General features: G+C 41.1%; 1 protein-coding gene and 1 long non-coding RNA gene across 2 annotated transcripts in view; one reads left to right on the top strand and one right to left on the bottom strand.

Moving 5' to 3' along the window:
* Window positions 1-547: 547 nt before the first annotated feature.
* Window positions 548-12,393, bottom strand: RBX1 (ring-box 1). Its single transcript, XM_027722687.2, has 5 exons — window positions 12,280-12,393; window positions 9,880-9,958; window positions 3,436-3,506; window positions 2,061-2,146; window positions 548-726 (listed from the first exon to the last, which is right to left on the bottom strand). Exons 1-5 carry the CDS (start codon window positions 12,355-12,357, stop codon window positions 714-716), a joined length of 327 nt encoding a protein of 108 aa, XP_027578488.1. The 5' UTR covers window positions 12,358-12,393; the 3' UTR covers window positions 548-713.
* LOC120325361 overlaps window positions 12,202-25,320 on the top strand; it is a 15,674-nt gene continuing 2,555 nt past the window's right edge. The window contains exon 1 of the long non-coding RNA XR_005567309.1: window positions 12,202-12,362. This is a non-coding gene — a long non-coding RNA (uncharacterized LOC120325361). The remainder of the gene's footprint in view (window positions 12,363-25,320) is intronic.

Raw genomic sequence — 25,320 nt, 5'->3', positions numbered from 1 at the left:
TTTGTACATACACTGCATACTTTTAGCTTTCCAGCCAATCTAGCACATGAAGTTTCTATTTATTTTCACCTGACGCATGAAAGTGCTTTATGAACACTGACAGAAAGTAACAGTCAGTGTTCCCCAAGGTTAAACCGCTAGAACTGAGAAGTTGGAGAAAATTTCCTCTGCAGGGGAGCTTCTGCAAGGGCAGAAGCAAGAGAGTACTTTCTAATGATGACACAACCCCTAATTGTATAGATCATCATTTCAACTCAGCTGTAAGAAAGCATGTCCACATGAAATGCTATTGCACAAATTACTCTTAGCCAGGCCAAGTCCTGCACCCATCGCACTACACGGTGGAGTTTAACGCTGACCTTGGTGAGCCAGAGGTGTGGTTCTCAGTTGTGTGGGAGTAGGATCAAACTCAGTCAAAAGCCTGGCGTAGCAACAAGAAGCACTGCCCAGCTAAATAAAGAATTAAGCCTAGCTTAAGTCCCTGGTCTGCAGATAATTCCCCTCCCTCATGCTCCAACTGCTCACTCCTGAACACAAGACAAAAAACTTTGACAGGAAGCTCCAGCAAGATTTTATTCAGTGGTGTACAACAAAGAAATTAGGATGAAAGAAGAATCGTATACATTACTGACTTTCCACGTTGCTAAAACAAACCCACAGTGACAAGAACAACTGAATCTGATGACATAATGAGAAGCGTGGTGACCATCTCTCTAGTGCCCATACCTGCAAATAGATAATATATTAATGACTTTTTAAAAATTACAATTCATGGTAGTGCTGATTTGGGTGGATTTATTTTCATTCTGCCACAATGTAATTAAGATGTAAATGGGATGAAGGTGAAATGCTATGTTAGGGAAATCTTAGGAAGTTCTCTACATTTCACTTCCCCTAAAAGTCTATCCAGACATCACTTAGAAGAGAGCCTGAGCAATCCACAATACCATGCGCAAGAGATCCTCAGTATCATCATCTTTTGCCCTGAATCCCAGTTCAAATATGTCCTGCATGAAAACAAGGCCAAAGCTTGTCATAGCCCTGGAAGTAACACTGAGCATGCATCAGAAGATATTAATTCATGTCTCCATTTCTCATCATGCTGCCCATGCAATATTAAGTCACTAGCCAGGCACCGTGGACTTAATTTTCATTGTGTGTTCACTAAAACATCTTTGTATCAGAACTATGGTACTTGAGTTGTCATGTTAATGATGATTTGCACAACTGACTGTGAACCAGGTCCCAAAGACAATCCTCAACACTTTTATCTTTTTTGCTTTGTTTCCATCTGGACTCTGATTGGAATTAATGTAATTTTTTAATAAAGGAGGTGGGGAGAGGGACAATCCACAGTCAAGAAAAGATTAATGGATAAATTGTGCAGAACAAAGCGAGTGTCAGGCAAACTTCCTAACTATCCTCAATACCTATCAAAATACAATTACCCCTCAAAAATCTATCAATTGATCTCCTGTTACTGTTCTAACAACAGACCTTGGAAAAATACAAAACAAAAACAATACAGAAATTATGACTAAATGGGCCTGAGCTGCAGCAATGGTTACATGGACACTTGATTTCCAGATGCTAGGAAATCAGCTATATCAATCTCTGAGGCTCTGAGTTATAAACGAAATCACCAAGATAACAGAGGGGCCCAGTAAGATGTCTGGCACCTCAGCAGAAACACTTTGGAACCCAAGCAGCTGAATTCAGGTAATTCTCTAAACCTAAATTGCTCAAACGGCAGTATAGCATTCCCCTGAGGCTCCACTTTTAGTGAATTCCATTTCTCTTCTGCTCTCCATCCTTTAGAGGGAACGTCAATAGAAATCACTATTTTTTAACAGCTCCCACTTACCCCACAGCTGTTTGGACTTCCTTCAGAGCTCATTTAGCACCAGGAGGCTAAGGAAAGGTCCCTATACAGCAAGATAGAGGAAAAAGCCTCTCCCAACAGCAACTATGCCCTCAGCCCCACAAATCTTACACTGATCATCTATATTAACAGGAGGACAATTGGATTTTTCATCTTGACATCTGTGCAGGATACCTACTTTTGGAACTCCCATTCCCTGTTGTCCAGCGGACATACTTGGCGAGTTTTGAGCCAGCGAGAGATGCAGTGGAAGTGGAAAGCGTGCTGGAAGACAAAGTTCAGATCACATCATTTCAGAACATACGAAGATACCTCAGTGTGAAAGTTACCACGGCAAGTAGAGAGTAGCAAGTGTTTGCAGGCAAAAGTGGGGAGGACTGATCAGCCAATTCGCTGGTAAACACCAAGGAACTGATCCACATTTTCAGAGAGGGGAGAAATATTAGTGAAATGGCAGCAGGGAGCCTGTGTACACACAGTGTACACAGTGGCAACTGACTGACTTCTGATGAAGGAGAGAGCGCAGAGTTTAGCAGCTGCTAAAATTGGCAGAGCAGATGCTGGTAAGAAGCATAATCAGAAAGAAAAGAAAGAGGATTTCAGAGTGAGTAGCAGGGATGATATGAATGTATACATGCTGAAGGAAGCTTTCTGTCAGTTTTCAGGAGAAACCAGAGCCTGAATAAAAAGGAATTTGAAAAATTAGAAAGAAGAAAACCAACTCTGTGTTTAATAAGGACACCCTTTTCAATACTCCATACAGCTACTTAAAACCAAGGTTCCACTTGTGGTAACTCTTGCACACAACAATATAATTTTGACACTAGAATATTCTGACATGGTTAAAAATTTTGCTCTTGTCCTCCACAAACAGAATTGCAACATTTATAATCTTGTTCCAGCATTATCATGCTGTAACTCGATCCCACAGCTTAGTGAGGATTGAACAGAGGAAGTTATTTCATTATGGAAAATGTTATCTTCCAACTCAGGCCAAGGCTAGCTAAGAGGTATTGAAGTTTGGAGTTCACGTGCTGGTGGGACCATGTACAAAGAAGCATATATGGCAACACACTGGAAAAGCTGGAGACAAACCATTAGTATCAATTCGATTTTCCTCCAAAACTGGAAGCAAATCATGTAGTTACCTCACACTGACTCCTTGAATCAGCCTGCATGAAGACCAATCAAGCATGCTGACATCCAATTAATCCTTTTACCAGGAAAAAAAAAAAAAGGCATAGCTCCTTGGCAAACCTTGATCAGAAAAATTATGCTCAGAATGAAAGATCTATTATTCTTAAAAAAAAAAAAAGTAAAGGTCTATCTTCCTCCCTTCATTTTTGTGTCTTCCTTATTACATCTCTCCAACTTTCACTTTATTTTCTTCTCTCTCTCCTTTCTAAATTCTACTAAACATATGGAGTTTGAAGTTCTTATTTGTGGTGGATTATGTGAGACATTTCATAGAACTCATTCTGTCCCAAGTCTTCAGAAAAAGGGGGGGAGAGCATCACCACACATGAGCTCAGTAATAAAACAGTTTTCCTTACATTGCAGACGCCCCATGCAACTGTGCACTCTTCAGAGGTAGCCGATGCTTGGTTTGCTTGACATTCTATGCCTGTGAAAACAAAGATTAAACAGATATACACGGGAGTAGAAGATGTGCATGCAACACCAAGTGATAGATTTCTTCATATTAGCAAGTAAGGGCAGGGGGAGATTTATTACATTAGAAAGGGCCAAGAGCTGTGGTTTAATGTGTACTGTTTTTCCAAAAGTACCAGACCAAAATATACTTAGTTGTGATTTCCTTCGTCCTCTACTTTTTTAGTATTCCGAAGTTCCACAGGGCAAGAGCACATAGTTCATCTGCTGGCAACATGTCTCCTTCCCAAATTTCAAGGATAAATATTTTTAATTTTTTCCTCCTGTATTTTAAGAGATATTTTTTCATGATCAGTTGAAGCTACATAAATTTCTTACCCAGGTTTCTCTCTATATAAATTCACTGTCTTGTCAGACATTATGTACTCTATTTATAATTTACTTTGCTCATGTAATCTGGAGCTTGCCTGTCTTTATTCTATAGTCTTGTGATAGGTAAGTACACCCCAAAAGCACACAATAGTTTAAAAATTTACGATTGAGACTTTTTATACCTTGGAGCTAAGTACCCAGGATCACCCTCACAAAAACCCCCAACTATTTATGGGTTTGGGTTATGTTTTGGGCTTCTGTGTCAGGTGGTGTGGATGAAGGAGACAAGAGAGAGTAAGGCAAGAAGGAAGAACAGCAGTGAGAAAATAAATCCTGCAATGTGGTTCTCCATTCTAGACCCTGAACAATTCACTTTGCTCCACCTCAAGAAGAAACTTCAGAAGAAAAAAGGATATTTCCAACTCCTCCACTGTCAGCAGCACAAACTTATGAGACCAACATTTTACTTCCTGCTAAAGGACGCTTTCTTTAAGAGTCAAGCCCTAATGATTTAAAAAGACATGCTGATAGACAATCAGCTTAGAACTCAACACACAGGCTTGCTGCTTTTTTGTTTTGCAGATAATTTTTTTCCCCTGGCAAAGACAATGTCTGAATGCGCTCTAATTCTATGTTCACTGTTTGTGAGCTTGAATATGCTCAGATTCAAAAACTTTCAAACCCCACAGGTTTGGCTCAGAAAACGTGATCTCTATTTGCTCTGTCCTATTCATCCCTTTATTCGTTTTTTCATGCTTTTTCAGGTGTGGAGAGGAACAAAATAAAAGAAAGACCCATTTTTTCTGAGATATGAGAGAGGTCAGTTAACCTTAGTCGTGAGGAACTACTCAAAACAAAAACTGACATCTAAGGAAACTCAGTAACAGCAGCTGTTCTGCAAGATTTGAAAGAAAGTGTATTTATTGTGGTTTACCTCAATGTGATATACCACAGCAGAAATCCAAAGCTCAGTCCCTTACTTGCCTATAGAGGAGAACAAAATCCAGTACATCTGAAATGTCTGATGTCTTAATTCCTGAAGCTCTCAATACAAAGAGCAATAAAACTAAAACTGATTAAGAAAATGGAAGATGCTCAAGACCCTTGAAGAACTTCAATTACTTTGGATATTTGCACAAGATTTTACACCTGAGATTGATGCAACAATTTTACTGTTACTGCAGTATAGACTAATGATCATGGGGTATATTATATTAAGTTTTGAACACCTGGCATGAGTCTGTAAAGTAACTGAATAGTGAGGAATAGTAGAAAATGGTGAGGAGTAGTAGAAAAAAGTGAGAACATTCATCTGAAGGAGAAAAGTCAACGGATAAGCAAAGTTTAGCTCAGGAAGTCTCTGCTGAAAGCAAGGAAAATGCTCCAGCACACAAGAAACACTTATTTTGTTTCTTCTCTTTTCCTGCTGAAAACAAAACATTGGGCATATTAGACATGAAGTCCATTTTTATGTCATTTTGTCTTTTTTTTCCCCCTCTCTATGTGGCCCTAACCTGGGAGCTGCATGCTTTGGAATACAATTATAAATTTTTGTTTCTGGCTTTAAAGGACTCTGCATTTTGACTGGAGTGAGAGGGAAGAAAGGTGGTTTAGGAAAGGAAGAAAAGCATCACTGAAATTCATTTTAGTCTTACTCAAACATTCTCTGACAAGCAAGTACAGTCTAAAGCATTACAGTACTAAAAGCTTAAGAGGACAGATGAGCTTCCATGGAAATAGCTGAGGAGAAGTCCTCTAGTGCTGATGTAAGGCCCTTTCCAACAAGACACCCAGATTTAACTCCCTCATCAAACAGGCTGGAGACCACTGCTGGCACTGCTACCTTTGGCTGCCAAAAAAGGGCTTTCCGAAAGCTGAACCACTTTTTGGTCTCCTACCTGCTTCATTTCAGAAAAGGACAATATATCAACAAAGAAATAAAACACATGAACAGTATCTGTCAGAGAATGAAAGCTGATGATTCTGAAAGAGAAGCTATTTACCATCTGCTGATCCAAGAGAAGCAGTAAGAGTCAGACAGTAACAGGTAATGGAGGAATATTGAACAACTCTTCTGTTGCCTTGCTTTTGACAAGAGTGTCTGGAGGTGAGGGCAGAAAGATACAGCTAAAACCTGAAATACCTGTAAATAATTGTGAAAGATGCAAGGGAGGCATTTCAACTCAGGGAGTTACGGAAATACATCTTATATAATGGCAGCTTCTGAATCCTGGCATCATAACTGTCCCACTTTCTATACATTTTCTATTGCAGAAATCTTCTGTATCTCAGGATTTAAGTAGCCATAACAGGAGGTAACAGAAGTAAAGTACATCGCTTTTGTTTGCAGCTACAAAACCAGCCCACTGCACTGGTAAATTTGATAAGAGCTCTTCAAATCTGTTTCTGCTTAAGCAAGGGTAACCACTGTATGCTTTCCCTTTTTTTATTCATGTTGCCTTCTAAAACTGTCATGAAGGGATCGAGTTATTGGGAAGAAGAGAAATAAATAAATACACACAGTTTGGCTAACACAACACTCAGAAAATAGACAGAAAAACCAAATAACCAGGCTAATAAACTTAACTACACTTATTACTCGTCCTATGAGGAGCAGCTGTCCTGGTATCCAGTGATAAGATGCATGGGAATGGTGCAAAGCTGTACCGGGGGAGGTTTAGTCTGGATATTATAAAGCAATAGAAGGCAGGCCAACACTGGAAGAGGCTTCCTAGACAGGTGGTCAATGCCCCAAGCCTGTCAGTCTTTAAGAGGCCCTTAATAACACACTTTAACTTTTGGTCAGCCCTGAAGCAGCCAGGAAGTTGGAAGAGATGATCGCTGTAGGTCCCTTCCAACTGACCTAGCCTATTCTGGCCTAGTCTAGTACCCCAGAATGCAGAATGAGCTCTTCAATTTACTTTTTCAAACTTAAGAATTTCCCCCTTGCAGTTCCCTGCAGTTACTTAGGAATGATCTGCAGATTTTACTAAATACTTACTGTAAGCTCCCCTATATCACATCATCATCTGATTCCTTCTACTTACAATATGACTCTCAGTATTTGCTGTTAGTATCACACTTCCAAAATACATGTACACAGCTATCATCTTCCACTCCTACTTATGACTTAGCAACTATATATACTTAGTTCCATTCTTTTACTCTTCTCATAAATCCAAAAATATTCAATCTATTAAGCATTCTGAGATTCTTTGGATTCTATGCAAGGTAACTATTTTGTGAGGCTGGAATATCAAACATGGTACTTTGCATCTCACTGTCAAAGCAAGGGCACAGTATTTTGATGGCACATTTTCTGCAGTTCAAAACTATGCTGATCACCTTACTACAATATTACATTCCATATTTGAAGACCTGAAGATAATCCAATATACTAAATGCAATGTTCAGGCAACACTCCTCATTTTACCATGCTGCAATAACAGCACCAGAGAGCAAGCCTTTGAACAAAGGCTAAAGTAAGGTCTAAACAGGACCTGGGTCTTTCCAGAGAAGAATGAAACCAAAACACTGAAAATCTACTCATTCCTTCTGTACATTGAATACAAAACAAACTGAGGGCAGGGGGAATTCTTCAGCCACACTATTACCGAGTCATAAGGCACATGCACAAGGAGAACTGCAGGATGCCTTAACACTGATGCCTGACTTAATAATGTTAACAAACTTCCATTACCACGGCTGGCATTACTTATCACTCTTTTAATGTTTTCCCACTCAAGGTTTCCCTTCGTCGCTAGGAGTGGGAGACATTTGTATCCTGCATTTTCTCAAATCAAATCTTGTGCTGTTCTTCCCTGCACATTCTATTAATTTTTCCTCAATTTGCCATCACTTCACATCTTATGTTTGAAAATCTAATTAAAGGGTTGTTTAACAACATTAATGATCTGTAACAAGGAAGTAAGTAAATCCAGAGCCAACACTGATCTCGGAATACCAATTTAGATATCCCTTCTACTCTGTATACTGTCAATTTTGGTCTGTCATTTGCAGTCCAGGCTTTTCATAACACTGCTCATACACAAATTAATAACAAGTAATGCTTGAGTAACTCAAAAAAGAAAAAAAAAAATTACCTATGCCCTTTTCCTTTACTGTTTTTCCTAACCTACCTATATACTCTCAATCCCCACCCACATTTTGGTAGGACTTTTTGAATTTTTTTTGTTTTTAAGAACCGACAAACAAAATTCATTACTGGTAAATAGCATCTGTCCATTCTTCTTTCAGCTCCTCCACACCTCTCCTTCATCCCCATATGTCCTATTTGCTATTTATAAGAAAAATAGCAAATACATGAGACTGTATTTGGTCTGTCATGGAAAGCACTATCAATTTTGAGGTAGATTCATAGAATGAAACAGCAGCATCTACTACCTTACAATGCATCCCACTTATGGTGAATAATTACCTTGATTTAAAGGATTCTATATATTTATTCTATATATTTGTAACTTCTATAAATGTAACTTACATTCTAACAAATCTTCGAAATTCCATTTGCCTGCCAGCAACATGCTTTCCTCTCTAATATATTATAAACCTGAGAGATTAAGTAGTAGTCCAGTGTCCACCTCCTTTTGAAACTACTTTCCAAGATGATACTGGTTAGAGGCACTTGAAGAGGAAATCTTTATATCAAAGGATCTCAGTATATTTCATAATCCCTGTTCCTTTTAATGTTATCATTCCCTTTAACTACGAATAAACTGAGGCATGGATAGGCAGTAGCTGGCTCAAAATATAAACATATCAGTCCCAAAGAAGAGAACTGAACTTGCTTAACCCATTTTCAGACCAGTGTTTTCTCTTTATAAAAAAACCCCAAAACCCAAAAAACCCAACAAAATTTCAGAAAGTAGTTTTGTAATTATTATTTAAATATGATGTATATAAAAACATTGTGCATCTCCCACCAGCTGTTACTATAAACTTGAAGTCTCATTTTTGTGATATATTTCATTTTCACACAGGCTTATTGACAGTAAGTTACCATTGGATGTAGTTCCAAAACCAACGACATAAAAACAAAGTGCAACAAAATACTGTGATGGGATCATGACAGGCCATCCCCAGGCACTGCAGTTGCACCTCTGCTTGTTTTGGGGGATTCCACTATCCTCATATCTTAGTAATATAGGAAAATTTCTGTCTGGGGTATATTAAAAGGTCTTCTGTCCCTCATGACTGAAACAAGATGGTGCCAACAGTATCTTGTCAGTTTTGATGGAAAAAAAGGGTTTATTCTCATAACCAATACTTAAAAGTACTGAAATCAGTGACTTCATGCATCCACACCTATTTTGTGATAGAAATGAATCATCCAGATTACTGGGGGGGAAGAAAAAAAATAAAATCAAACCAATAGTAGCAATGCATTGTTTTTTATTTTGGGATTTGATTACTCTCCTTTGTAAATGAACAATTAATTCTTTAGGTGGCTACAAAATTCCCCCTACTATAACACACACTGACTTAGTTAGACAAGGTAGGTTTTGTAGAATGATGAGTCAGATTGATTTGCTGATCCATGCCTTTCCTGGCCAGACACAGAGAGTGTTACAAGGCTTCATGAGTAGCATCAAAAAGTTGATACTTATAGCAACATCCCCAACTCCAAAATATAATACCTCTCTTTGTGAGCAATGTCTGTTGACCCTGAATAATTTCAATTCCTCATGGCTCTTTACTAGTACTTCTTTTTCTCTCTGTTGCATCCAAAATACACTCAGCAACATCATCTTGTCTGTTGATGTGGCATCAAGTGATTCTACTCTTTACAAAAAAAACGTGAGGGGAAAAGCAGTATGGTGACAGAAGTTACAAACGTAGATTACAGGACTTCAGTGTTACATAAAATAGAGCTTAGTAGAAGACTTAGTTCCTAACTGAAAGCTCTATTTGCTGAATTATATCCTCGACTGGGGAAATTTCAGCTGTTGAACACAAGTTCAAACTGTCAGCTGTGTTCCCAACCGTTTACTTACATAGATCCATAATGTGGTTTCTGCAAATGGCACAGTTATCAACCACAATGTCCCATGCCCACAGAGCTACGGCGTTCCACTAGAGAGAGGGGGAAAAAAAGAAAAACAGTTTTGATTCAATTTACAGTACACAGAAATCCTTGTTATTCTTCAAGAGCCCATGTATGTTTTTAAATAGAAAAGTAGGATATTAAGAAAAAAATAAATGCAGAAGTCCAGAGTAACTCTTCATCATGAGTTCAGGTTACATTCCTCTGACAAACCTCCCAGACCCAATGTCTCCTTCCCACTTCAGAAATGAGATAACTCTCACAGTTTCTCCTTTTTTATTTTTTTATTTTTTTGTGAAACAAATGCAAACGTCTGGATTTCTACTCAAGATCCAAAGGCAAGGATGCAGCTCATGCCAAATCCACGATTCTGATGGAAGGGACAGTCTCTTGGAGAAAGGCCAATTCAGATGCCATTTTATTAAGAGGAATTCCCACCATTTGCAGCAGTTTTTCTAGTAATCATTCCCCAGAGCAGTTGGGGTCAAGAACTAAATCTCTAACACTACTCTTTGCAGACTGCTGAACAATCTTCCCTATAAAAGGTTAATAAGCAATGATCTATCAGCAAGGCTGGATATAAAAATTTAAAAGTACTACCAAATTAACCTTTCAAAGACTTTGTTTATATATATATATATATATATATATATATGAAAAGTAGTATCACTGTCCCATACTACTTCAGGGGAAGGGTTTGAGGACTTTAAGACACACTATGCAGAAAAACATAGTGCCTTTTTATTCCTCCCCACAAAATCGATAATCAGGCCTTTTGTAAACTCTTTAAATAAATGGGCTTGCCTTCAATATTCAAAGCAATCCAAGATAATCGTACTGGTAATCAGGATAATCTTCATTTACTACTTAAATAGTCTAGATTTTTTTTCCTCTATATTTTTTTAGTATATGATTGTATCAACTGTACTATAGTAAATCTTCTCTACTGTGTTCCATTTCCATCTCAATGTTTTCATTGCTTTCCCTCAGTTTGGGACTCTGAAGGAGGAATGCAGATTGCCAAGTACTGATAAGCAATACCGACTTCGATAAGCACTTCAAATTTTCATTAGTGCCGATGTAAAAAGTATTCACACTACTACTAGATCGTTTAGGACATGCATCACTAGTCATCTCATTTTTTCTCCCCATCTTCCAACTTCAAGTCTAGCTGGCCTTCTGGCTGAGGTATTCATCTCTATTGGACTTCATCCACACTTAAAGGCAGCTGAGATAAAAGTTCTCTGCCCCCTTATTTCTTGCACACACTCAGGTATTTAATCTCTTGTCCCATTGTGATCTGCTCCGATGACCCACAGACCTGTACTGAGCCACACATGTAACAAAGGCCTTGGTACCTTGCTGGGGAGGAGGAATGCCACTGACACATAAACGGTGCCACTTCCTGCTCCTCACATGTGCTATTATATCTGTCCTTATTTCCAAAGGGCAAACAATCATGTCACCCAAACACCTCCTCCTGCACAGATCTGCAGCCATGCACAGATCTGGGGCTTCCATCATCACTGATGGCAGCTGCATTGCAAACAAACTCATCTACAAGTGGGAACCCCTGGAAACGTTTACTGATATCCAATTCAGGGGTCACTTTTCCTCAAATCATACCTCAACACAAGCCCACACAGCCTCCCCCTACTTCTCTATGCCTTCGTGAGCAGGCTCGGACTATCCACGATCCAGCTGACAAACTGGTGGCACTGGACAAGGAGCGGTATTATGGCTGCTCTCAGCGAGCAGGCAAAGCCAGGGTGACAGGAGAGCATTTTCTGACTACACACACGTTGTTACGGCTCGATTTAGAGACGATGGAGGAGAAAAAAGTCAGCAACAGCCATTTACATTTTACACAGCACATGGGACAACTCAGGCGGCTGGGCCACAGCGGCCGGGGCTGACGGGGAGGCGGCAGCACTCCACCCCTGCTCCCCATCCCGAAATGCCCAGAGGGTCCGGGCACGGAGCAGCCGAGGCCCGTCGGGACGGCTGCGCCCGAAAGGAGCGAGCGTCGGAGCCCCCGACCGGGGCAACCCCCGACCGGCGCGGCCCCCTCAGCGCCCCCCGCTCCCGCCCCCGCCGGCCGCGCCCGCTGATTGGCCAGCACCCGCTGCACGTGCGCCGGCTCGCCTCAGCCATTGGCCCGGACGCACGCCAGGGCTCCCCGAAGGCCCCGCCCCCCCTCCCGCCGCGCCGGTGCGGAACCGGGCGCCCGGCTCCGTGAAGGGAGCGGGTAGCCGCCCCCTCCTCCGTCCCGCTCGCCGCCACGAGGCCGACCCCGGCCCCTCCCCGTCCCTCCGGGAGCAGCCGGAGCAGCGCGCCGGCGGGGCCTCACTTTCTTCACTTCGAAGCGCTTCTTGCCGGCGCCGCTGTTGGTGCCGCTGGGGGTGTCCACATCCATCGCGGCCGCCATTTTGGGTGCGTGAGTCGGCTCACGCGTGCGCAGCAGGGCGGGGCTGAGGGTGCGGAAGAACGGGTGGGGTGGGAGGGGCGGCCCCGGAGGCCCCGCCCCCGCCCGTCACGCCCCCATCGCCGGCAGGTGCGGGGCCGGGAGCGCGGTCACGTGGGTGCAGTCACGTGAGCGCCCCGTAAAGCGGCGGTCAGGGCGGGGCCGCGCGCAGTTACGTCATCATTGCACGTACATCTTGTGCCTGTGGCTGCCTGAGGCTTCGTACAGCAGCTCTGTGAAATCCCTTGGGATTTGCTTCCCTGCCCTCCTCCTTCGGCCCTTAGTAAACTTATGGCTTGTTTTCGCCCACCCTAATCGACCCCTGGCGAGTGCGGGACGAGGTGGGTCCGGCGGGGTTCCTGCTGTGGTCCTTTTGTTCTCCTGCACTCCAGAGTTTTTTTTAAACGGAACATGGAATTACCGGAGACAGAACGCTCAGCGTCCAGGCTGCACTTACGGCGCGCGATTTGGGCTAACAATAGTTACAATTAACACAGGTTCACTGGTGCTGCCAGAGCTGCCCAAGCCCTGCCTGTTCTGTTGCAAAGATGGAGAACACGGGCCCGGGAGCTGGTACTGGGAGCTTCCTCCGTCAGTACAGCTCCAAGTACGTTCCCGAGAAGGTCAGGGGTAGTAGTCCGCAAGATACAGAAACTGAGGGGAATACACTCCCCAGAAGGACAATGCAGGTCCTGAAGTGTCACCCAGCTTTGCAGGTCCCTGTGGATGTGCGATGTCTCTAGAGAGTCAACGCCTTCAAATCCATTTGTACACTGTGTCACTCCATGAATGCGGGAAGCAGGAGGTTGTAGAAGTACAAAAAGAGCATTCTCTTGCACGTATACAGACAAGCCATATCTGTACTGTACCTGTCGTACCAGTGCTTGCTGGGATGGGTGTCTTGCGGTCTCCAAATAAACCCTAACCTAAAGGAGGGACCTGGGGTTAGAACAAGATGATGCTGCCATTAGATACGTTGGAATAATTTTCATATTTGGATCAGGATTCATATTTGAAAGACATGTAACACTTGTGCCTTAAGTCCATACCTAAATATTTGCAGGGTCAGGCTGAGCGTGAAAGTTACCTACACAATAAAGGTAAGTTTGAAGAAGAAAAATGCCCTCCCTCATTTACACACCCTTTAACACCTCTAGTTATCTACATAGGAAGCTTCCATTTCACTGAACTGCCCCTTTCCCTGGACGCTGCTCGGTTATGGGGTGGCTCTTGTTGCTCACAATAACATGAAGCTGCACAGAATTCAGGTTTCTGTCCTGTTGCTCTGTGTTCAGGACTATTGCAAAGGAATATTTTGAAAATAGGAAGTGGGTGCTTGAGAAAATTTATTTTCTACCTTCAAAAAAATAGCTCTTTTCAAAGCAAAATTTGCAAGATTTCTTATTAATAGAAATATCAGTTCTAACCCTAAATGTGTATGGTAATGTCCCCAGTAGGACATTTCTCAGTAGGAATCCAGGACATTGAACAAACATGTAGACTAGGGCATATGTATACCAGAGAAATGTTAACATTCATTTTCACTTTAAGTGACTGCTGCAATGTAAAATTATAGTCTCCCCACCTCAGCTGATGTCACCACGGGGAGGTGGTTGCCGGTGGATAACAGCCATGCAGTCAACAATCATATGGCGTGGATTTATTTTTCTGTATCTGGCAGCAAAAACAATGTAGCAACTCAGATCTCGAGTTAAGTCTTCCTAAAACGGTGGTGATGTTTTCAGGAAAAAAAAAAAAAAGGTAACAAACATGGTGCAGAGCAGAACATATACCTACATGTTTATTTAATATTTGCTGATTCATGTATGCAGATACATAATACCAACAATGGGGAGTGCACAAAGACATCTCAAGTGTGCTTTGCAAAGGCAAATTAGTGATGGTATAGTCCTCCACTTCATAAAAAGGTCTAAGTTACCTTCTTTGCTGTACATGAAATCTGCTTTCTCTTGATTTTAGTGCCACCTCTAATCTCTCTCCTCCTAGGAAAAGTCAGACCCTCAGACCTGTTTTCCCCCTCTTAAGGCTATATAATATAGAGGGGTGTCAGCAGCTGCTGCAGGAAAAAAGGCTGCAGCTTTGAAAAGCATCAGTCTCGAAAGAAATATTACACTGTTGTCCAAATTACCAGCGATGCTTTGAAGAATGGATCATTTTTCAAATCTCTGGGACATGCAGGGGAAAAAGAGGAGACTGCCAAGCTGAAAAGGCAGGGAGACAGACAGACTAGATGACATGTGACAACCGCTGTGAATATGGTTAGTCCCAATTAAAATGAGACAAACTCTCTCCCACTTGTCAAAGACTGTTGCAAAAGACAAGGTACCAAGAACCTGGTGTCTCAGTGCAGCCACCTTTCAAAAACTGTCTTGCATTTTGCTCATTGCCCTTCTCCTTTACATTCATTCTGTTGGTGGTTCGTTGTTTATTTTTCTGCAGCCAACATTTTCCCATGTGGGATTTATCCCTCAAGTGCTTCCCTCCTCCATGTGTGCACTCTTTGAATGCATGTGCCTGACTGGACTGCCATGGAACAGGTGCTCGCAGCCCTGGCTCTCTGCAGCAAGGCGTGGTGGTGGTCATACTGGCAAAACTTGTCCCTCCAGAAGAGAGAGATCCACATGGTGGCAGGAGGATCCTCTAGAACTGTGTCAGAAGGAAAATGCAGAGAGAAAAGATGGATTTGCTTTCCTGTCCGTACTGCCTGAGCTGTTTGCATTCTGCTTCCCAGCCACCACGACTCATCCTTCAATACTACAGGATCTCTCTGGGGCACTTGTGTCACTTAGGAGAGAAACTGTTCTGAAAGAGAGAACTGCAGCACTTTCAAATGCTTCAGAGCAACAACTTTCCTTTACTGTACAGTCATGAGAGTAAGAATGGGCCTTCCAAGACTTCTAGGAGAAAAGAGGAGAAAAAAAAGGGACGTGGCCCCTTTCTAATGCTTATAAACCTTGAGTTTTCTGTTGCCTTTCTGTGCTTCACCCTCTCAGTGCTGCCTGCTTAAGGCATGGTTTCAATAGTGCCCTAAGCAGCATCAAGCAGGAATTACCTGGTATATAAGATGAGTTGCCAGCCAGTGGTTGCCATCCAAGGAGCAAAAATCAGGTGTATTTTATTACTTTTTAAAGAACTGTAGGGCTGGCTGGCTGCCCTCCAATTGCTGATGCTAGTAAAACCATTTGAATTGGCTAAGTTAGGATTTCTAGCACTCTTTGCTCTTGGATGCACAAATCCACAGACAGCATTCACAAATTACTGTTGGGGCAAAGCCGAATCTACGGTTATTCCATGTTGTCACAAAACTTTCTCTCAAAGTGCACAAAGTAGGCAAACAACCTCCCACCAAGGCTCTGTACAAGGCTCTGTAGCATCTCCAGCTGATTCAGTGTGCTTGGCATAGGAAAGCCAAATTCAAATAACAGAGCCAGAGGGGTAGATTAAGCAATATACCCCATAGATTTTTGGACCAGAGTGTGCTTGGTTTCTGCAGAAACCCAAACCTCCTGCCTCTGTGTATGTTTTCCAGATGATGGTCACATTATACCCCATATAGTACCTCTGGCTTTGTAATCCATTACTAAAACCTCAGGAGACTACTGGAGCCTCCAAACAGGCTAAAAGGAACAGATGAGGTTCTGAGAGAGGAGCAGGTTGTAGCATTTAATGGGATGGTGACTAATTGTTGCTCTTCCTTTCTCATGAACCTGAAGCTGTTTGATAGCTTGCAGATAAAATAACGTGCAGCCATCGTGGTCTGCAGGTAAGTAGGTGCTTGGAAAAATCACGTTACATACTGACTGTGCCCAATCTCCTGCAGAGCCTTTCCCCACACAGGAATAAAAAAGCAGTTGGGGCTGTGGCTGTAGGCTCAGCACGTGACACTGTCCCCACAGTGGGCATCTCGGCCCCACACCGCAATCCGCTGCAGCTGATACAGAGAAGTGTGATCAGCATAGAGGGACCCCAGCGTGTTACAGTGAGGGTGTTGGGCTGATTCCACTCTGCTTCAAGAAAGGGCTTGAAGCTATCCCTCCTATGCATCAACATCCCCGTGCTTCCCATCCTAATCCTTGCTCCCAACTAAGGAGCTCCATCTCGGAAGGAATCCAGCACCAACCCCAGCTCCTCCCTGCCACCCACCCTTTGCAGTTCTGGGCGCCAAGCTGCAGATGCTGATCGCATCTGGCTGTGCTGCCACCTCCCGAGAGAAATCAGCATCCCGGCTTCTGCTCAGGGGAGAGGACATGTTCTGCAGCCAGGCTCCCAGCCTGCACGGAGGTCCCCGCGGGAGCCAGGGCTCTCCGCGCTGCCTGCAGCCTGGGGAGACAAGGCGTGGGCCCAAGAGTCGCCACACCTCTAGGTCACCGCAGCCCAGCCGCCTCTGTTATTCACAAGGCCGAAGAAGAAGCAGGAGAGTGAGACTGCCTACAACAGACAAAAAAAAAAAAAAAAATGCACAAACAGGAGTGAGGGCTTGAGAGAGAATCTTTCTTTAACCTGAGCTGGGATCCCAATGAGATGTCAGAGACAGGCTGAGATTGTAATTGAGAGAGAGGGCAAGTCTTTCAGAGGGTAACTAACAGGAAAGTGGTAGCAATGGAGTGATTATTTTTAACCTGGACATCCCAGAAGAACTGCATGAGGTGACAAGAGGCTATGGGATAGTCCAAGTGCAGGACACAGCACCACTGACTACACTAGAGACATCATCTGAGTATCAGATCACAGGCTGGGTCTCCTTCTTTGCTCAGACAAGGGTTTTTGAAGTGCCTTTTAGATTTTTAAGGAGGATACAAAAAAAAAAAAAAGAAGGACATTATGATAACTCAGTACAAGTAGCTATATTCATATACTACTTCATGTAAGAAACATTGGAAGATCTGCCAGGCTAATTAGCAGTAGCCAGGAAAAACTACAAGAGTAACCAAAGTAGTAACACAAGCTTGCCTGCATATAAATCAATGAACTCCTACTGATTTGGGAAATCCACGAACCTTCTGTAACACAAGGAGAGGCAGTTCCAGACTGCTGTGTGGGAGACACTAAAACACTGTTTACAGATATTCTTATCTACAACTTCTCTCTGACAGTCTTAAATGTGGGGAGAGAGTCATACAGAGAGAATAAACACTAAAATCAGACACCACCCCCCCCCAATATCAAAAAGAGAGGTCTGACTCCATTGAGTCAAAGATTTTGATGCTGTTTGAAAGGAGGTGAGAACCACTGAGCTGTAGCTTTGCATTTGTCTTCCCATACTAATTCTTTGTTCTTTTCTCAAAAAATACAGTATCCCAAAATTCCTCCAAAGATCTCTTTTAACTGCATCAAGTTCCTAACTGCAGGCCCTGCTCAATAAGACAATTAGTTAGCCTTTATCATCCTTCTTTGTCACAATAGGAGAGATGAGAGATGTTGGTTAAAGCATTTTGTTGAAGTCCCTAGTAATCACAGCAAAGGTACCACTTAGCAATTGAAAACTGTGAAGATCCAAGTTTTCTGGTTGGTTTTTTTTTTGATGTGTGTGGTTTTTTTTTTTTTTTTTTTTTTTTTTGTTTGTTTGTTTGATTCGGTTTTTGTTGGTTTTATTAGTTTTTTTGGGGGGACAGATGGTTGAAGTGAGTTCAGATGTGATTTCAGGGAAAAAAATAACTAATTTTATACCATTTCTTCTTGGAAAGGCAGAAAGGAATGGGAAAAAAAAATTAGGTGGCCCACAGACATGGTAATTTCTGGTGCAAAAACTATATGTATATTACAAAAGAAGCCAAGAGTGAGGGAGTCAGTCCTCTGACTGCCAGCAGGAACAAAAAATTGTGGTACCTATCTCAGACGGTCCTCAGAAGGCAAGATTTTAAGTATTGCTGGCATTTAACCACTGTCTGTCACGAATCCCTAGATAAAGACAATATACTGAGGTTAGCCTTGCTTCGGACTTCACTGGAAAGTTCATTACAGCATTTAGGTCAGCAAATCCCGCAAGATTGCCTGCCAGTTCTACACTGAACAACAAAGTAAATTAATAAACAGTCATACTTCTTTGCAGGTCCACATACCTTGCATGTATCTTGCTGTGTTAACACCCTTTCCTTTAGTTTCAAAACTCAGCACAACTGGATCTCCAGAACCCCAATGCAAAGAAGGGCCATTTGAAGCAGCGAGCTTTCGCTGGTCAGAACGCATGAGCTCCCCAATTCCAACGGCTTCAGGAAATGCAGAAAATAGGAGCGAGGAGAGAAGCAAGTGTAAGGTGCAGAGCCTACTGCTTTGGCAATTCTTGCTTTTGGTAATTTACCACTGCAGAGTGGCATAGTCCCTTCTTCTCCCTCCTCCAGTCATGGGGGGGGGGTTGTGGTTTTCTCTTTCTCCTTCTGCTCACCACCTTCATAAATTGTATTTCTCAACCCAGTTTAAGGATTCACTGATTCCTATCTGTGCTAGGAGAAAAATGAAAGAGCCATATCCAGCACTAGGAATACACTTCCACCCACCTTCAGTCAACAAGAGTTTAAAAAATAAAAGAACAGAACAAGATGCAACAGTTTCAGGAAGGTTTCAGTAAGACATGTAGAAACCTCTATATTGGGTGAGAGTTTACTACACTTGCTAACAAGGAGCTAACTCTTTTACCTCAATGTATAGAAATACTCATGAGTTTATCATGGAAGATCCTTATATTCAAGTTCACTCACATCCCATAACCATTTGCAAGTTTGCAACCATTCAAGACAACCACTTGCACAGGTTTTAATGGGAATGCTATAACTATTGAGGAACCAGGAGAACTGGAAAGAGGCCAGAAATCTGCCAATACCACACACATCCAAACCATCTGCAGACCCTTTTAAATCCCTGGAGTAAATAAGATGAAGGTCCATTCTCTTACCTCCCTTTGTTCATACAACCAGTGATAAAGTACCTACCTTTGCATTTAGATATTCTTCTCCTGCTGGGGTTTGGACTGGCAAAGAGAGCTCCTGCAAATACCCATCAAACAGCAGCCTTTGGTAGAAAGGGGTGCGAAGCTGAGGAAGAGCCCTTAAAACTCTCCTTTCATATAGCAAAAATTAAATAATTAAAATAATTTAAAAATTAAATTAAAAATTAATTAATATTTATTTAATTAATTAAATTAAAAATTTAATTAAAAATTAAAAATAATTTGATTAAAAAATCAAATAGTTAAAACATTTGGGGGAGTATAAGGAATGTTCACTTAATTTCCTCAGTTCTAGGACAGGGGAAAATGGAGAAGATGACAATATATCTGGGTAAGAGTGCGATGGGGGAAGTTGAGGGACCAACAGCCCCCAGAAGTTCACGACTGCAACTTGAATTCTCATGTTATCAGATTAATAATTAAGGTAGTTGCTTATACTAAACCAGTTTTCCCTCAATTTACCTCACTATTTCCTTCTATTTACTCCTTTCACACCTGCTTTCTCTCACAGTATATTTTTCTGTATGATTCTATGATTGTATGTTGGTGTTTTTAAACTCAGTCATTAAAACCCAGGTTGTAGGTTTGTTGATGTATAGAAATTACTGGGTAATCTTTCCCTTCTACAAATATCCATTTTATTCCAACTTATTTGCATTACCAATCAATATGAAGTGAAGTTCATTTTGCAACTCCTATTTCTTTGCTCCAAGAGCAAAATCTTTGAAATTCCCCTGTAGACTTAAGGGCTGTGAAAATCAAGGAGCTTTTCTGCCGTCCTGCAGAGGTCTTTGATGACGCTTTAGGAGAGAGGAATAATCTATTCTATGAAAACACCAAAGCTGCTGTGAAGGCGAGCAGAAGGTTGAAAACCTTCGGTGTCACAGGGGATTTCCTTTAAGATCACTTTGTATCTTTTAAATCTGTAAGATATGGAGGAGGCCTCCTCCTACCAGAGTCTGCCTTGTTCACTGCAGTTACAGTGCCAAGAGAGAAGAGTAAAAAACACCTGTCATTTCACAGTGAACAGGTTTACAAATGCAGCTTTTTGCTGAACCTTGAATATTTGTTTAGAAGCTTCTTATTGTGTTTTATAGTCATCCCTCCTTTCCTGACAGGGATGAGCAGATTTCACTCCATTATAACTGTATCTCCCTCAGGTTCTCTGTTCAAATTAGAAAGTTCTCAAAGAACTCAGAGGGCGCATTTGGGACTCACATACAACTCAACAATGGTTTGTTTACAGTGGCTTAATTTAAATTGGATTTCACATCAATTCACTGAACAGCTGAGAAACCCTGTGTGGACACACTTATTTGCCTTAAGAGTTGTCTTAAAATCAGTTCCTAATCGATTTAAGCTCCACTGATCAGATTTAAATATATACTTAAAAGGTCAACACAACCTTTTGCATTGATTTAATGAAATGATATTGAGGATGACGCTTGAGTAAACTGGTGCAGCTCTGTGTAAAAGCTGTCCAAATTAGTGTAATATGGATTGTCAAAAGATAGAGAAACATTTCTCCCCCTTGAAGTTTGCAAATTCAATCTCTTGATTGAATGCTAGCAAGACAGAGGCTGATGGATCTCTCCTCTGATGGAGCCACATATTGATTTTATCATTAGATACACAAAACAAATGCCTAATTCAGTAATAGGCATATTTTGTGCCTTCCCATAATGGTGTTGATCTTAACCCTACACATACACATTTTAGCTCAAAATCAAAAATTTTCCTTCTTCAATATGAAATTTCAAAATTCAGGCCTGGGAATATTTTTGAAATTATGATCTTTATAAGATTAGAATCTAGGAAGATAGGATCTTTTAAAAAATTTAGATAAATAATTTTATTAAAAGATCACTTTTGTCAGGAGCCTATTTCACTGTTGAACAGGTGTAGGCATTCATCATAAATTAAGTCTCATCTGTGCTGAGTGGTTGAATTGCTGGAGAATCACTTTATTGGTATGTGAAATATTTACTATGTATAGCTGGACAGATTCCCAGGAATTCTGATAAAACACATTAATGCATGAGAGAACATGAAAACATAAGCTTTGCTCTGCTCAGTACCTTACACAGACTTTTTAAAATTATCTGAATTGTCCATATAAATTTATCAAGAATAACTATTAAAAAAGGTCTTTTTAGGTAGGAAATTCTCTTTGTGTTCAGGAAAGCTGCTGTTATAGACATTAATATCCAAAATAAAATACACTTTTATTTAAATTACATTTTTCTTCACCCTATGTAGAAATTATGTTTTTCTTATAGGAGGGTGAGAAACCACATGTTGCTTTGAACAATTTCAGATGCCCCAAAGAGAAGAGGGATACTAGGATCACTTCAAAAAGTGCATTAACTTAGAAGCCAATAACTAACATTTGGCTGGGAATTATTTACATGTATCCTTTGAATAAGGAGCGCTATATGCTAAAATAATTTATTTAGACAATTCAGCTATGGATTTCTGAATCTGAGGAACAACCAAAATAATGGTACAAAGGTGGAAGAGACTTCCATTTGCTATCTAAAAGTTCTGGGTTCCTACCTGTAATACGAGATCTGGGTTTGCTGTATAGAATAATTGATCTTCATGACAAATATAGGCAAGTTTAGCTCTTAGAGTTTTACAATATGCAAGGAAAAAAAGAACATCAGTAGCAGGTTTACACAGACAGGAAAATTTTCCAACTAGTGTAGGCCATGTTCCTTGCAGCTGAGGAGTCACATAAAAAACACAACCTAAATTAAACAGCAATAAGAGCCAATATGAACTGTGTTATATTAAAAAGCTAATACTGAGAGCCATGAAAGCTAAAGAGTTTACATTAGCAGCCTATAAAATGCTAATGTAACTAACACCAGGGAACTCTGCAGAAACCATCCCTCTGCAAATTCAAAACTATTCAAAACTTAAAACAAACAAAAAAAATCAAACTATTTCCAGGTCAAGAAATAACAGATGTATACAAATTTTCAAAGTTCAAATTTTTTCTCTCTTCCTGATTCACAGACATATTGTCACCAAAGTATACATACAATTTTCAAGGATATGTTTCTCTGAGATGAAGGCAAGTCCTCTGTTCCACCTGGTATAAATTGCCTCTGAGTTTAAGTTGTGGTGGTTAAAGTGATCAAACATAACAGAACACAGACAAGAATGTTTTTTTTCTGAAACACTAGATCCTGAATTCAGAATGTCACCCAACAGGCAACACCAATTCACAGGATTTCTCAGTTCTCTCCTTTCTACTTACTCTTCAGGTCTGGATTTTTTCTTCCACTTTGTATGGGCATGAGTAGCCATAGATCTGTGAAGCCAAGTAATTCAGGGAATAAATGGAAGACCTGGATAATGTCTGGACTACACTCGTGTCCTTCATAGTTGCTGATTTTAAGGGAACAACTGTGATGGCAAAAAGAGGGGCAGGCAGGGCAGGTTCCAGTGTAATATGGATCCAGGTCCAGAGGAGTCACTTTACAGCCCCTTTTGTATCATTATATTTAATTTTTTAAACACACAAAGATTATGTTAAGTACTAGGGAAAAAAAGAATAAAAAGGAGATGGCACTATTTACTGAAAGACTTGATTTTCTTTTGTGTGTATGTACACGTCCAAGATCTTTTCTACCAGAGGAGAGTCATGCAACACACACGTCTCTTCATTGCTCATTTTCTTCCTTTCCTCTCTGGTTCTTTGTCCTTCTGGGTTTGCTTTCCTCGCTAAAGTGTGAATAGCCCTGTTGTGCAGCTCTGGGGACTCCGAGAAATGAGAATGAATTTCAGAGTTTTAGACATTTTTACAGAAATACAGTCACAGTTCCACTGTCAAGGCTAAACTGAACCCAGAGCAGTTATCCAAGCTCTTCATTAAACATATAAAGTTGGTCCTTATCCTCCTTATAATGCCTGTTACGGGGTAGGAAAAAAGGTGCATAGATTTCTGATGATGGGGTGGTTAACAGCTGGAGTAAATGACTGAAAGAAACCATTCTCCACCTCGTCCTTCTCCCTCCTTGTCCAAAATGAGTTTAGAGAAACAGCTTATTGGTCTTCTTATTATTTACATTCTAATTTATTATTAACATTCACTAAACTTGCAGAGAAAGTTGCACACTGGAAGGAAATAGCTTTCATATCTAATTGCCAAGATTAATTTACAGTTATCAGGATATTAGGAATTCAGGTTTGCACTACAATCCTTCTTCCCATTAATTGCTACACTTGTACTATTTTATTTCTCTGAGAATCTCAGTTAGAATGACGCATTTGGGTTCAAAACTCACACAGTTTACAGTTTTAAATTTCAAGAATAATAATCACATCTTTCAGATAGCACATTCACACCTTCTTTTGGAAGGGCACTCCTCAAGTGAGAATCACAGAATACTGTCTCCTCAAAAAGCCTCATAGTGCAGGGAAATTACACAACAGAAGTGAAAAAAAAAACCCACTGAAGATGGAAGCAAAGTTAAGGCTACATGGCAGTGATATACAGTAAAATATATGACAGACGTAATGCAATTATTCAAACCCCAAGAATTATAAACCCTGAAAATTCTAGGGTAAAATTAAATTTAATAAGAAATCCAATTAAAGAACAAAGAAATTAAGAGTCAAATATCTAAACAATCTTAATTATGCTTGCAGAAAATATCTTCTAAATATCTAAATAGCTAGAAGTCACAACATTTGTTTGCCTAATATGTGGTGTTTGTATATAGATATTAATACACACATGTTTTTGAAGATGAATCATACCTTTCTACTTCATGGTGTGTGACTGAAAGTTCATGAGAAACCTATCTCTGTTCTGCTGGGAAGAGCAAAGAATAGAGCAGGCCTTTAAAAACCTCTTAATCATATCTGAGTCCACAAATGTAGAATTATCTCAATATGAACAGCATGTTTTTGCCTGGTTACAGTCACCACAGTAACACCCATGTAGCTGTTAAATAGCTCATCTCCTGGAAAAAAAGAACAGTGTAAAGCATAAATTAGAAAGCAATATACATACCAGATATCCGCAGTGCATCACAGGAACCTCAGCGGCACCTCACGGAATCTGACAACAGGTCAGTGCAACAAGCACACTGGAGGCTACGGCTTTCGGCTGCAGGCTGGTACCTCTGCAAGTCCAGAGGGGGAACAGCAGAAGGACAGTTGGAGATTTAAGGCCTCCGTGACAGGTGCGGCTGCATGGGGGTGCAAGGACTGGAGATTCCTGAGCCATGACTAGGGCCATGCCTCTCTGTCCCTCAGAGAACAAGAAGACACGTGCAGCTGGGCTGACGGAGCACACGCACGGTGTGTGAGGAGCCAGCCAGACCTGGCTCCCTAGCAGAACTCTCCTAATCCCTGATGCCTCATCAAACCTTGTCTATCCAAGAAGCAATGTTGAAAACGTTAAGCAGATCCTGATGACACATTAGGACAACAGCACAGAAATGTCAACACAAGTTACAAACTCCGCAGAGGCCACTCAATAAAAATGGTTGGTCTGCCAACAGGAAAAAAGAAAGAGTATTTACAGGCAGTACCAGGAACACCAGGTTTTGTAGCCTGGAACAAGACCTGCATCGAGAAAACTTAAACCCCAACCCCTGCTGTGCCATTAACAACCGTGCTTTCTCTGAATGACTGTATTTGCTACGTGTACATGACTGAGATGTAATACTGTTAATTACAGAGATGTTGGTTATAGCTCCCACAGGCAAAACTGATGTTATATATTACACTCTGTGTGCAAATTAGACTAAAAAAGCAAAGTATATTATGCCCAAACTTAAAGCAGTACTTCTCTGAGTAAAATATTCACATGATAAGAGATTATCTGACATCTGCTAACTATTTTCTGGTACAAGAGTCAGACTGCTTAATCTTAACTTGGATCAGTGGCCTATCCCATTTTGCATTAATCTCCAAAAGGTGCACAGAGGGAGAAGCCTTGCTCT

The sequence above is a fragment of the Pipra filicauda genome, unplaced genomic scaffold, assembly GCF_003945595.2.
Source record: "Pipra filicauda isolate LSUMZ 115617 unplaced genomic scaffold, ASM394559v2 scaffold95_size2449627_pilon, whole genome shotgun sequence".
Taxonomy (NCBI): Eukaryota; Metazoa; Chordata; class Aves; order Passeriformes; family Pipridae; genus Pipra; species Pipra filicauda.
The sequence above is the reverse complement of the archived record's forward strand: the minus strand, read 5'-3'. Positions and strand labels throughout refer to the sequence as shown.

Bases quoted from the DNA above. Each gene is read 5' to 3' on its own strand.
- RBX1 (XM_027722687.2), bottom strand. From the start codon at position 12,357: ATGGCGGCCGCGATGGATGTGGACACCCCCAGCGGCACCAACAGCGGC. The intron at 9,959-12,279 runs GTGAGGCCCCGC...CCCTCTCTCTAG, and splicing joins AGCGCTTCGAAGTGAAGAAA to TGGAACGCCGTAGCTCTGTG. The intron at 3,507-9,879 runs GTAAGTAAACGG...TTGTTTTCACAG, and splicing joins AAACCACATTATGGATCTAT to GCATAGAATGTCAAGCAAAC.